Source organism: Cebus imitator, unplaced genomic scaffold (genome assembly GCF_001604975.1).
Source record: "Cebus imitator isolate Cc_AM_T3 unplaced genomic scaffold, Cebus_imitator-1.0 Scaffold449, whole genome shotgun sequence".
Classification (NCBI taxonomy): domain Eukaryota; kingdom Metazoa; phylum Chordata; class Mammalia; order Primates; family Cebidae; genus Cebus; species Cebus imitator.
Genome location: NW_016107764.1, coordinates 2,171,613 through 2,185,543, shown reverse-complemented (window position 1 = coordinate 2,185,543; position 13,931 = coordinate 2,171,613). Strand labels below are relative to the sequence as shown.

The 13,931-nt window shown below is 62.3% G+C and overlaps 1 protein-coding gene across 3 annotated transcripts in view; it reads left to right on the top strand.

Annotated features, from left to right (window-relative positions):
- The window catches only part of ZC3H3 (zinc finger CCCH-type containing 3), a 97,891-nt gene that overhangs the window by 63,811 nt on the left and 20,149 nt on the right, over positions 1-13,931 (top strand). For all 3 annotated transcript variants that reach the window (XR_005197265.1, XM_017511523.2, XM_017511522.2), the window contains exons 5-9: positions 1,529-1,716; positions 8,441-8,483; positions 8,560-8,718; positions 8,820-8,889; positions 11,178-11,309. Coding sequence is in view for 2 of the 3 variants with exons in the window: in XM_017511523.2 (XP_017367012.1) it covers positions 1,529-1,716; positions 8,441-8,483; positions 8,560-8,718; positions 8,820-8,889; positions 11,178-11,309 (592 nt within the window). In the remaining variant the exon portion in view is untranslated. The remainder of the gene's footprint in view (positions 1-1,528; positions 1,717-8,440; positions 8,484-8,559; positions 8,719-8,819; positions 8,890-11,177; positions 11,310-13,931) is intronic.

Below are 13,931 nucleotides of genomic sequence, written 5' to 3'. Positions count from 1 at the left end.
CAGCTGTGGCAGGGTTGGGGCCGTGTACTCCACAGCAGAGGGGCCTGTGCAGCTGTGGCAGGGCTGGGGCCGTGTATTCCACAGCAGAGGGGCCTGTGCAGCTGTGGCAGGGCTGGGGCCGTGTATTCCACAGCAGAGGGGCCTGTGGCAGCTACAAGGCCAAGGGGACACATGTGGCACAGGGCGCGTAGAGCAGGGCACAGCCCAGCGCCAGGCCTAACCTGTCCACCCATGCCTCCCACTTTGCTGGCCCCTCTGCCGCCTGTCTACTCATGGCTACTGGGGAGGGATGGCCCAGCACACGCCTGCCCAGATTACTGAAGGGCATGGTATCCACCTCACAGATCATGGCAGCCCGAGCATAGTGTGAGCTAATTTGGAATGAAGCTCAATTTGCATGAGCAAATCACTGCCGAAATGTACCCTGGCAGCCCATGCCCTGCAGAAGGCTATGCCAGACCCTGAGCCCCCACCTTGGGGCTGCTTGCCCTTGGCTCTGCAGGGATGTAGGCGTGGCTGGCAGCTTCAGGGAGATGCCTCTGGAGTACAGCTCAGGCCCCTCCTGTCTTGCTCTGTCCCCGGGCTTCCCCAGGAGCTGTGGGGTATCTGGCAGGAGTGGGGGCTGGCAGGGCTCAGGGTCCATTGGCCTCGGTCTCCTCCTCTAACTGGGGTCATTGGCTCAGCTAATTCCAGGGACCGTTCCGGCCTCTTCAGCCCTTGGACTTGAGGCAACACCAGTGTTTCTGCAAACAGCCTGCCTGGCTGGGGGTCTGTGAGGCTGCCTCTGTGCACGCTCAGTGCAGGACTCTCTGAGCTGTGGGTGAAGGGGAGGCAGGACAGGTGGAGGGGAGGAGAGGCAGGGCAGCCTGCTGACCCTATGGTGTCTGTGGTCCTGAAGGCCAGGATGGCATGTGCCAGGGCCTCGTTGGTAGAAACAGCCCCAGACTTGAAGCAGACTCAAGGGGAGCCTCAGCCCAGGTGCCAAGGGCCATTTGTGCTTCTCATCAACACGTGGACACCTTGCAGCCCCTCTGCCCTGCAGCCCCAGGGACCCTTATCCCACAGTACACAGCCAGATGGTCAGGGCCCAGGGTAGTTACATCCACGGGAGAGGTGTGCACTGGAGGAGGATGCTGCTCCCTCACCGTGGCTCTTAAGGGCTCATGAGTTCCCAACCTCATGAGTGGGGTTGGGGGCACAATCTCCTGGGACTCCTTGTCAGCATTCCCTGATGACAGCCAAAATGTCCTTGATGTGGGGGTTAGGGACCAGAGGGGGACAGAGGTCTCTTGGCAGCTGGGCTGATGGCCTGTGGTTGCCCAGCTGCGAAGGTTGGGGGTGGGTGGGGGACAGAGGTCTCTTGGCAGCTGGGCCAGTGGTCCGTGGTCGCCCCAGCTGCAGTGTGTACCCACTGTGAGTGCTGCTGTCCCCCTTGGGAGGCCGGCCTGGGCTTGGCCCCTGGCACTGACCTCCAGAGCTGTAATCTGCCTTGGGGGCGAGGTTTGACAGGCGTTTCCTGTCTCTGCAGGTCCCTGGTGCTGAACCGCCTGCGTCCAGTTGCCAGCGGGGGTGGGAAAGCACAACCAGGCTCCCCTCGGTGGCGGAGCAGAGGCTACCGCTGCATCGGAGGGGTCCTCTACAAAGTGTCTGCCAACAAGCTCTCCAAGACCTCCGGCCAGCCTGGTGATGCCAGCAGCAGGCCCCTCCTCCGCACAGGTGAGAGGTGGGGTGGGGGCGCTGGGGGATGACACCGTCCAACCAGTGTGTGGTGGGCACTGCAGTCCAGACCCCTAACCTCCGACATGCCATGGCTACTCCAGGCCTTGGCTCAGGCCCCTGTCTTGGGGAGGTGGTCAGGAGCCTCATGCTTCCCGGGAGCCAGTCCAAACAGGCATCCCCAAATGGGTCACGTCCCAACCTGGGAGTTAATTTCACTCTTCATACACCCAGCGCCTTCATAGCCATCCCTAGTGAGAGGGACAGGGCAGCCGGAGATTGGAGGGTGCCAGGAGGCCTTTCTCTGCCATCCCGCAGGAAGGGCCCTGGAGTGGCAACCGGCTCGCCTGGCTGAGCGGCCCCTGATTTTCCGTGGGGTGGGGGAGGGTTGCTCACTAGCGCCGTGTTTCACTTTTGGACAAAGGATGAGGCCAGGTACGGTAAACACGCCCGGGCGAGCGCACACCTGGGGCGCGGTGCCCGTAATCACATTGGCAACGCCTCGACAACTGTGTCTGGAGGCAGCTGGCGCCGCCGCCTCGCACCCTCCCAGCCCAGGGAAACAGGCTCAGGAGAAGGAAATGCTTTGGATTCACTTATCCTACAAATTAACTAGAAAAATATTTTGGTTTCAGTCCAATTTTACCCCTTCTTGTCCATCAAAAAAAAAAAACGTGGGGAGATTGCAAGTGGTGTTGAGGTTGCGGATGCTGGGCAGTGCCAGCTCCCCAACCCACCTGGGGCCTGGAGGGAGGACGGGTTCAGCACCTGGAGGAGGTAGACTCCAAGGGCAGGGTCTGCGGGGGTCAGAGGAGAGGCAAGGAGCATCTCTCCCCGGAAGCCAGCCCTATGCCAGGCCCTGAGCCCACACCTTGGGGCTGCTTGCCCATGGCTCTGCAGGGCTGTAGGTGTGGCTGGCAGCTTCAGGGAGATGGCCGCCCTGCCTCCCTGGAAGCCAGCCTCACGGGCTGCCAGGATGCTCTGCTCCTAGCGTCCATCTCTGGGCTCTAGGGGCTTCTGGGCTGTTTCCCAGGCTGGGTCGCTGGGCACGTGTTCCCAAGGAGCAGCATGGGGGCCCTGGCACCTGCCTCACAGGGCTCTCCGAGCCACACTGGCTGGCCAGTGCTTGTGCCCATGCCTGTAGTTGATGGCCGGTGCTGGGGGGCCCAGTGAACTGAGCAGGAATAAGCCCCCGCTCGCTGAGCATCTGGTGAAAAGCCCTGGGTCCCCACCTAGGCATTGTGTGACTCCTGCATGTGCCTTGAGGGACTAGGCCATGTGATCTGTGCACGTGGCCTCATCTTTTCTTCACCCTGGTGATCAGTGCAGCAGCTGGCCCAGAACATGGGGGCCTTGGTGAGGCTCTGCCTCTGGGGGATGCTGCCATGGGTCAGGGGACAGGTCCTCCTGTCACCCAGCAAGGCCTGCTCTGGGTACCTGTGACCCCAGAACTTGGTGGTCCCTGGGGCTCTACACACAGCCGTTGGTATCATGGAGGGCAGCAGCCTCAGGTTCCTCTCCAGCAGGCGCCTCCCTGAGTGAACAGAAGCCCATGCCCAGTCTCTTGCACGGCAGGTCCCAGCTGCCTGTGGCATCCAGCAGCCACTAGCCATGTGGCCCACAGGGAGCCTGAGCAGAGGAGCTCCTTGGGCCGGCAGCAGGTGCTCTGAAGACACTGTGCTTGGCCCCCTGGGATGAAGCCAAGAGGTGGCCTCTCTCTGCTCATGCCGGCTGGTCCCACCTTCCCCCGGGGCTGCTTGCCCACGGCTCTGGAAGCCAGCCTCACTGCTTGGCACAGGCCAAGCCCCACGTTAGCTGGCGTGGTCCTGAGTGCACTGACCCTGCAGGTGCAGTCCCCGCACTGGCTTTCCGCTCTGGTCCTGGAGGCAGTGGGCAGAGCAGCTGGGCTGATCCCTCTACCCACGGAAGGGCACCCCAAGCCCTCACCTGCCTGCCTGGGTGGGAGCGTGCCCTGAGCCTTCCACAGATGCTGCCTCTGATGTCCTAGTGCAGCGGGGGTACAGGCCGAACACAAGTGAGGATTTCTGGGGTCCAGAGGTTGTACGTACACAGACTTGTGTCCAGTCAGGCGGTCAGGGAGGCTTTTCTCATGAACTAAAATCTGAGAGGAGGCCAGGAGGGATGGGAGCAGCAAGCACATCCCCAGGCGGCCATGTGGAGGCCTGGGCGGGAGCGTGCAGGGCATTACCAGGCATCGCCGGACCCTGTGCACAGCCGGCGGGGCGGGGTCATCTGCCTGGCACCACTGCACCCCATTCAGAAAGCTCCTGGTAGTAATGATGATAATACTGACTGAGGTTGCTGGTTAAGGGCCAAGACAGCAGCCATGGAGACCATGACGTCCTGATGTCCCCGAGAGCCCCAGGTGGCCAGGACAGGCAGTCAGTCGGTAGGCCCTGCCCTGCTCTGTAAAAGCTGGAGTTTGGGAGGGGATGCCCACTGTCCTTTCTAGAGCCAGAGCCCATTCCAGGGACCCACCCACTCAGGGAGCGGCCCCCATGGCAGCAGCCACTTCCCACTCCCTGCACAGCGCCAAGGCTGGCCCCGCCTCTTCGCACTGGGTCGGTTGTGTCCTTGGGACTCTCTCCCCATCTTCAGGCTCACACATCATGCACTTGTGGGACCCACGGAGGGGCTTGTGGCTTGGGTCCGTCTCAGCCCTCAGCGGGGTCCTTGGGTTGTCTCAGCCCTCGCTGGGATCCTGCAGCCCATGTGTGTTGGGCTGGGTAGGCCTGTGGGGGAAGGTGTACCTGGTGGCCCGGCTCCTCCCATCCCTCAGTGTCCACGAGACGCCTGTGGCGGACAGCAGGCAGGTGGCAGGCTTGCACTTGGCCCCCCTAAACACGGTGCCCACCACTCGGACGGTGCAGGGTCTGAGCTCTGGGAAGGAGGGAGTGTATGGCGGGCCACTCAGCAGTGGGGAGGAGAGGGAGGGGCCGCCACACTCCTCCCTGGGAGGCTGCGGCGCTGCTGCGGCGTCTCCCCTCCAGTGCCAAGTGCTGAGCTCCGCAGAATCTCGCCTTCCCGTTTACACACATGGCAGAGTCCCGGCGGGCGCAGAGCCCCTGACATCAGAGAGCCCTGGTCCCCCTAGCCCTTCTGGGCCCATCTCACCCCTGCACTAGCAGCAACCCAGAGCTCCCTTGGTCAGCTTCAGCAATGCAAGCAAGGAGGACCTGGTGCACTGAGGCCAGTGTCAGCTAGGGTGGGCAGTGGTCCCGGGGCCTCCTTGTTCGCACCTCTGTCCCTGGGAAGGTCTCACCTGCTGTCAGGTAGGGCTAGGGCTGCCGGTGTCCTGCTGGCCAGCCTTGGTGGCGACTGTGGCAGTCCTGAGGCTGTGCAGCACCCAGGGAGCCCATACCTGCCCTTCGGGTTGGCAGGCAAAGCCACTGCTCCAGCTGCCTGGGCCCCCACCAGTCCCGCCTCACCGTGAGGAAGGTAGATGGCTCCCGGCTGTGGGATACCGCTGATCGGCCCACTTAGAGGAATAATAGTTAAAGAAATAAATTTTCTACCCTAGTGTCAGCAGAAATTTGACTTCAACAAAAAAGTATAGCCTTCTTGGAAGGGGTGGGGGTGCTGTCCTGGCTGACCCCCGGGCTCTGGGCCCCTGATGGCAGAGGATAGCGTGGCTTCTACCCTAGCTTCCCTACTCCCTGAAGCCCAGCCCTTCCTCCTGGTCTGCCTGCCACCTGAAGGGCTGAGCTCCAGGGCCCCTCCCTACATACTCTAGTGTGAGTACCCAATGGGCAGGGCCCATGTGTGGCCACCAAGAGCCTGATGGTTCCTGTGGGGGGGCTGTCTCAGGCCACAGGCCTGGCTTTGGCTGGTTCTGTGTCCCCAAAACCCCCAGGCCAGAGTGAGGCACCTGTGGCTGTGGCCCTCTCTGCTGCTGGCCAGCTGCTCAGTGTTCCTGGCACGTGGGGCCTCTGTGCACCTCTGCACACCTCTACACCTCCCCTGCTCGTCACCTGCCCAACCTCCCTGGGGTGATGAGGAAGGCCCTATCCGACCTCCCTGGGATGATGAGGAAGGCCCTATCCGACCTCCCTGGGATGATGAGGAAGGCCCTATCCGACCTCCCTGGGATGATGAGGAAGGCCCTATCTGACCTCCCTGGGATGATGAGGAAGGCCCTATCCGCATACCCCCACATCGCCTCTCCTGGGGCGTCCTCTGCTGCTGGCCACCTCCTGCCAAGGGTGTAGCTTCCATGAGGCAGATGGATGTGCCCTGGAGGACCTGGTGGGCATGCTCTGAGCAGACCAGGGCTTGGTGCAGCTCTGCCTGACTTCCTGGGAGAGGGCCGGCCTGGGGGTTGGGGCTGCCTGCGTGCCCTGCTTGTCATGGATGTTGTCCCTTGGGCCAGGCAGCAGCCATCCAAGGGGTGCTGGCCGGAACGGGCTGGAGGTGCCGAGGAAGCCCTGACCACAGGCCCCCATCCCACTTGCCCTGCATAGCCTGACATCAGCAGTGCCCGATGTCAGAAGGAGCCCAGCCCAGAGCGGCACTGGGGCACTGAGTGGGGGGTGGGGCTGGCGGGGGCCATGTCTATTCTAGGAAGGTCCTGGGGAAGTGAAGGTGCATGGCACCTTCTGCTGTCGAGTTGCTGGGGGTTATTCAGTTGAACTTTTTAGCACCTCTCAGGCAGCCCTTGCCACTTTTCCAGCCAGCTACTTTATGTGCATTTTTTAACACTGCAAAGCATTTGAAAAAGTGCCTCCTGTTCTTCTCAGAACTCCTGCCGTGAGCCTCATGCTGGTGTTTTTTTAAAGAGAGCAGAGTGGAAAGGGAAGTAACAGCCCCGAACCCCGGTCCTGCCAGGCAGGCGCGTGACTCCAGCATGTCCCTGGCTGGGAGCAGATGGCGCCATGCTGTCACCGGCAGCTGGGTGAGAGCTCGGGAACCAGCACCGCAGACAGGCCGCCAAGTTGCCTGTCCCTCACCACACTGTGCTGCCTGGGTGGGGGCCTGCTGCCCACTCGAGGACAAGCATCCTGTCCCAGCCCGAGAGCCCCTCCCATATTAGCCCCCAACACCAAGACCCTCATCACCCTCCCTTTGCCCTTGGCCTCCCCACCCCCCAGGTTTCTGCCTTCCTGCCCCCAGGCACCATTACTTGCTTCTGCTTCTGCCCCAGCCAAGTCCTCCACTTAGCTCTGGAGCTGCCCTTTGAAACTTGAGATGGACCGAGAGCGGGGCAGTACTCAGGGTCCCAGAGGGCAAAGGGCAGCAGCACCACCGACCCCAGTCAGCCAGGGCGGGGCTGGATGCAAAGCACAAAGTGAGGAGTGTGGGAGCTCCAGCCTGGGGGTGCAAAGGAACGGAAGCCTTGGGTCCTCGGGCGGGAGCCTGTGGCACTGGGCAACCTGCGAGAGTGAAGACAAGGCTGCTCTCTGGTGCTCACAGTGGGGCAGGGCGGGGCAGCTGTGGGACATCCCTTTTTAAACCAGGATGGCTTTGCCACCACCTCAGGTTCCTAGAATTTCTGAGTGATGTCACCCCTGCCTCTTAACCACAGTGTCTATTTCAGCATTTGCCCTGTAGGAAATCGGATCTGGTCTGGACAGGGTCATGTGTGTATTTGAGGAACCCGGGAAAGCTGCCCTCAGCAGGCTTGTCCTGCCCTGCCCGCCCCGTGATCCTGGGGGTGACCTCTGTCTGTAAAAGGCAGGCAGGGCTGTGCCACCAGAGCAGACCCTCCTCCGGCACTCAGGGCCCCCTCCCTGCCTCTTCCCCTTGGCTCTCAGGCCTCGCATTGCTCAACGGTGGCCAGCCCCAAGGTCCATTCCCTTCCCGCCAGCGCTACCCCCTCAGGCTGTGGTGTGCAATTTCAGAAAGGCTGGGGTGGTCCTTATGCTCGAGGAGCATCTGATGAGGCACCTCCAAAATTTAGAGCAGCAGGCACCGCCAGGATCTGCCAGGGCCAGCCAGGGCCTCGGGGACAGATCCCTTCCCCAGGCGCCCACAGCTGCGGTGGGCAGAAGCCGCCACTGACCAGGCTTTGCCCCAGCACCTTCTCTGCTGCATTTCTTTAGTTTTGGTTTTACAACCCTCTAAAAATCAGAAACTGCTCTTGCTCCTAAAAGGCCTGGTCACAGGTGCCCATGGGCCATATTCATGCCCTGGTCAGCAACCCCACAGGGCCCCCACAGGCCCTGGGCCAGGCCCTGGAGAGGGAGGTGGTGGTGTTAGTGGCTGTGCTATTTACAGGGCAGGTTCCCTGTGGCCAGGGCTGAGGAGAGAGCCAGGAGCAGTGTCCATGGTCCAGTCACTGCCTTGGCCCAGGGTGGGCACCCAGGGACATGAGAAAGCCAGCAGGGGAGGTCCAGGCAGCAGAGTATGGGCCTGGGGTGCCTCTCCAGAGAGGCAGCAGGAGCAGACAGGCAGCACCAGCCCACGTGACTGAGCCCTCCACAGGTGCTGCCTGGCTTTGCCAGCTCTGAGGGCATGGACAGGAGCCCTGCCCAGCCCCTGCCCTGGAGAGGAGCCAGACACCAGGCCCAGCAGCTCCCCACCCTCAGTGCAGTGTCCCCAGTGGGGCCTGGCAGGGCCCAGGAGGGCCTCTGACCCACTGTGGGGAGGGGAGGCTGTGTCTGAGCTGAGTGCTGGGACCCCGGAGGGCCTTGGCTAAGGGCTCAGCAGGGAAAGGATGTGCAGGCCAGGCCCTGGCCCGCTGTGACTCAGGCCTTTCTCCCCACAGGCCGACTGGACCCTGCAGGCAGCTGTAGCCGTTCCCTGGCCAGGTACTTCCTTCGGGCTGGGCAGTGGGCGGGCTCCCTGCTCGCCCTCGGGCTCACGCCCGTCTCTCCCTGTCCGCAGCCGGGCCGTGCAGCGCAGCCTGGCCATCATCCGCCAGGCGCGGCAGCGGAGGGAGAAGAAGAAGGAGTTCTGCATGTACTACAACCGCTTCGGCAGGTGCAACCGCGGCGAGCGCTGCCCCTACATCCACGACCCTGAGAAGGTGGCCGTGTGCACCAGGTGCCCTCCTGCCCTCACCGCGGGGCCGGGGGAGGTTCTGAGCAGGCCCTGCTCTCGGTCCCTGCGGCCCCTCCTCACACCCTTCTCTCCTGGTGCTGCAGGTTTGTCCGGGGCACCTGCAAGAAGACGGATGGGACCTGCCCCTTCTCACACCATGTGTCCAAGGAGAAGGTGAGTGTGGCACTGGCAGCCCTGCTCCCATTCACATTTCTCTGGGGCCTCGGCCGCCCGGCCCCCAGGTAGATGGTGCCCACTGCATTCCCTGGGCTTAGGACATGCAGATCCCGGCCCTGGTGTCCTTAGAGGCTGCCGTGCTGCCTCCGCCGTGCTGCCTCCACCCCGCTGTGGGCCGTGCCGCCAGGCTCCCTCTTCCCGCCAAAGCGGTGCTGATGGGTCCCCCCTAACCACATGTCGGGGTCCCTTTTCCCTTCTGGCACCAGCAGGCCTCACCAGATCCCCAGACCCCCCATACACATGCCCAGGGGAAGCTGGCTTTACAGGTGGCCCTGTGGACCCAGGGCTGAGGCCTCAGGGCGGGGGAAGCTGTGTGTGAGGGACTCAAGGGGAGGCTGCCTGAGCAGAGGGCGGGAGGGAGGGGCTGGACATGTGCACAGCAAGGCTCCTGGCCCATGCGGGTGTTCCTGCCGCCCAAAACCCCACAGACTCACCTGGAGCCAAGGTGGGTCCCGGCTGGGAAGAAGCAAGAGAGCTCTGGGGCCAGGGTCAGGGGTCAGTCTGGCAGGGACACACGTAGCCCCTATGCCCTGGACTCGGCCGCGGTGTGGTCACGGGATGCCAGTGGAATGGCGGCTGCCTCGGGTGAGGGAGGCAGCATCGGGCCGGGGTGCTGCTGCTGCAACAGCTTTTCCCCTTGAGGAACTTGAAAAGAATCAGCATTTTTCTCCCTAATAGAGCTTCGGAACTCTGTTGTGAGCAATTTGGAAATTCACGTCGAGTTTCGGGTTCATTAGCTCCCAGCTCCAAAGCCGGAGCACATTCCAAGCTGTCTAATGTGGACGCCCCGCACCAGTGCCCTGAATTAATGTTATTGTTATTTGTGTGGACGTGGCAGGGTGCAAACAAGGTTAATTGAAATGAGAACGCAGTTTCCTCTTGATAACAGCCCCACTCTGACAGCCAGGAGGAGCTCCGTTTGGTGGAGATTTGGCTTTATCATCCCTTTTTATTAGAGCTAATTTGGGCTCTATATCAAAAACCACATTAAGGGAATTGTCTACAGCCCACCACCGCCAGCCCCAAATGGGCCCCCAGCCCCTCTCCCCTCTGCGGCTCAGTTAAAAGACAATTAGAAATAAACTCCCGCTCGTTAAATCACCCTTTGTTTCTTTGCCTTCTCCCTCCCTCTCAGCCCTGGCCGGCCGCTGGCTCTCTGGACCCTTTCTTCCCTCCTTGGCCTTAGACAAGTTCCTCTCCCCTCTCCAACCTCACCCAGAAAAGTGACTTTTTAAAGTCTCTGGGTCTGCCCAGCTTCCCCAGGGCTCTGGGAAGGGGAGGGGCTCAGGGTGGGGTGGGGGCAGGGAGGGTGGTCTGGCCCTGGAGGGGGGATGGGGCTGTGCTCTGCAGAGGCCATTGGAGGGAACAGGAATAGCCAGGGGAGTGGCTAGAGACCCCGGGGTGCCGGTAGGGGCTCTGTGGGGGCTCCATGCTGAGGCAGGACATCCCCGTTCTGGACACCCAGGCAGCCCGGGAGGAGCCCGTGGTGGCCCATGAGGGGCAGGGAGGTGTCTCCTGGAGATGGCAGGAGGCCCCTGCTTCCCTCTCTGGGTGGCCCTAGCCCCGCCAGTGCTCCTCAGGCCTCAGCTTCCCCAGATGGGGGGACAGCGCATCTCTTCCGTCTCACAGCCCAGGTGGTGACAGCAAGCCCTGACTGTAGCCAGCGGCCCTGTGCTGGGGAGGAGGGCTGCTGGACCCTCCTGCTGACAGGCCTCAGCCCCCATAGTGCTGGCCTGCACACCAGGCCTGCTCCCAGATGGCCCTGCCCACCCAGAGCCCAGGGACACTGCTGTGGCCCACAGGGCAGGTGCCTGGGGAGCTCTCTGTTGGCTGCTGGCCCGTGGCTCGTCCTCCCATCCAGACACTGGCCCCATGGCCTGAGGGGCTCTGAGGGCAGCCATGGCCACAGGCTAGTGGTTGGGAGCCCTGGCCGCCCCTTTGCCCTAGATGGTGGACAGGCTCAGAGCAGGAGAGCGCCACTGAGGCTGAGCCGCAGGGCTGTAGGCTGCTGTGTGCTTCCTCTCCACAGAGCGAGGGCTGGGGTGCGGCTCCCCTGGGGATGCTGGGCCCACTCTGAGCAGCAGCTTCCCTGCCCCGCAGCTCCTGGTGGCTGGCCTTCCTGCCGGCCGGCCGGCCAGCATGTCCACCTCTGTCTTGGGGAGGACCGTCTGTGGGCCCTGGAGAATAGCTGCCCGCTGGTCCTCACTGCCCCCCCTTCCCCACAGATGCCAGTGTGCTCGTACTTTCTGAAGGGCATCTGCAGCAACAGCAACTGCCCCTACAGTCACGTGTATGTGTCCCGCAAGGCCGAGGTCTGCAGCGACTTCCTCAAAGGCTACTGCCCCCTGGGTGCAAAGGTGAGGGGTCCGTGGGGCCGGAGTGGGCGGGGTTCCTGTGGCTTGGTCACCCTCTGCTCACTCCTGGGTGCCTGCCGTGGTGGCTGGATGACCCTTCTGCAGCCCTGAGGTGGTCAGTGTCATCACCTCCACCTCACAGGTGATTCAGAGGTCCAGCAGCTTTCCCGGGGTGGCACAACACCAGCACAGGGTGGGGTTTGAACCGTGGGAAGGTGAGTTGCAGAGGACCTAGACTTCCAGGTGCAGCCTGTGTAGCCGTGGGAGCTGTCCCTGGATGGGGGCGGGTGTGGTGCCTGGGCCGGGGCAGCCCCTGGGATGTTGCTGGGGTGGCAGTGTGATGAAGGGGATATTGGAGGCTGGGTTCCGGCAGGGCTGCAGGTGGATGTTTGGCCAGCAGCCTCCTCAGGAAGGCAGGGGGTGGACGGGACACTCCCACACAGCTGGGACAGAGGGGTGGGCCAGGCAGAGCCGAGGGGGCCACCTGAGCTGTGGCTGGTGAGGCTGGAGTGAGCTGGCCCTGGAGCTCATTGTGGGGCACCACTGCTGGGTGAGGAATTGGGGCCCTGGGCTGCGAGGTTCACCTGCAGCCGATGGCTCCGACTCGCCTCTTCTGGGGGCATGGCTGACTCCTGCACTGTGGAGGCGCTCACAGGCTCGCTTGTCTGGGAGATTCCCAGCAGCGGAGCTGGCTCCTTCCCCTCTGCCTCATCTGCCCTCCTGGCTTCACTAGGACTCCCCGCAAGGACTTCACTAGGACTCCAAGCACTGTGGCCTCAGCCGCCCCAGTGATCCTGGTCCCAGGTACAAGCCCCCTCTCCCCCAGCCTCTCACGCCTGTGGCTCTCCCTGCCCTGGGGGCTCCTGCACCTGGCCTATTGCTGGTGGCTAAGGCTGGGGTCTCTTGGCTTAGGCAGGGGAGGGGCCCGTAGACGGCTGCAAGGGAAGCTATGGCCCAGAGCTGGGGGACTGGAGATGCGCCCTAGTCCCTGGCACCTTGAGAGGGAGCCCCGGGGCCTGCAGCAGGGCCCACTGCCACCCAGCCCTCATACCTTGTGAGTGTCGGCCCTGCCTCAGGGTCTGAAATCCCCGTGAAGCCGAGAACACCAGGCACCCCAAGAACCCTTTCCCAGTCCACCCGCAATGATGCCAGCCCTAGGCTCCAGTGTCTCTCCTGCCCAGCGAGGGCCCTGTAGAAGCTGTGCCACGCACTCCCTGTGCACGGCATTCTGTGGTGGGTCGGGCCCTCCCCAAGCATCCCCTCCCTCATCCTCAGTCCTCACGCCCACTTCCCGGGAGGAGCCGGCCCCCAGCTCCTCCTGCTGCCAGGCCAAGGGTTGGCCAGGCCCGGCTCCCCAATCTGGAGCCTGGCAGGGAAGCCCCTTCAGGGAGGCAGGGTCTGGCTGGGGCAACCCCAGACCTTGTAGGGGTGGTGGCAGGATTCCCATGGGGGCCATGGCTGATTATTGTAAACTGTTTCAATTTAAATGAAAATATCAAAGTGATATTTAGGTCCTGCTTCTATTAGTGGAAGTGCTTACTGCTGCCTTTCCGAGTGTCCGCGCCACGGCACCCGCATGATGGATCGCAGCTTGTAATTATATATGGGAAAGCGCTGAGCCGGCCAGATCCAGCGGGGACAGGCGGCCGCCCGGGCCTGCGAGGGTTAATTTTATTCTCTAAATAATGTGAAAAGTGCTGAGTCGTCACCTTGCGCCTGAAGTAGAAGTCCTCAAATGGGCCCCAGAGAGTTTATAATATTCCACTGAATCAAGTGAAATTGTTAACCTTGCTTCATAAAGCGATGGCTTGTTAAAGAGGCACGTTCCCTTTTCTTGTGAATAATTTAGGCAGGGAGTAAATCTCTGCTCCTTCCCCTTTTGGAGGGCCACGGCTGCGGCTCAGGGGTCAGCCTCTGCCAGACGCCACCTGTCCAGGATTTCAGGATGGGGGGTGACTTGAGACTGCCTGTCTGTGCACCTGCGGGGCCTGCTGAGCGTCTCCCGTACACGCGTCTCCTGTACACGGCACCGTCCGGGAGCAGCGCTGCTTTCCTCCTTTGCCTTGGGCGCTCGCCCGATCTGCGTCAAAGGGATCTCCCTGGCTGATGCGTTTGCTGGGGGGAGACTTTGAGATGAGAAAACCCCACCTTCTCCCCTTAGTCTTCATAGCCCGCCGTGTCTGTCGGCTGTCATTCTGATGCACTGCTAGCGTCCTCGAACGGAAGAGATTTTCCTCCTCCTCCTCGCTCACCGCCTACCTGTGTGTGTCCATGGGTGTGTCGGGCTGTGTTCAATGCCATCACCTTTTAATTTAACGCTTACGCTGCCCCTGCCCCTCCCTTCATGGTTCCTCTCTTTATGATGCCCCCGACAATTTCTGCACACTTTTTGGCACCCAGATGCTCCCAGCACCCGGCTGCTCTGGGACAGCTGCTCCTGCAGGGCGCCCTGGCTCTTTCTGGGTGTGTGTAAGACTCGGGGTCTGGGTACTGCTTCCGGCAGCTCTGGATGGGTGGGTCAGCCGCTCCTGCAGGGCACCCTGTCTCCTTCTGGGTGTGTTTAGGACTCAGGGTCTGGGTGCTGCTTCCGGCAGCTCTGGGTGGGTGGGTCAGCCGCTCCTGCAG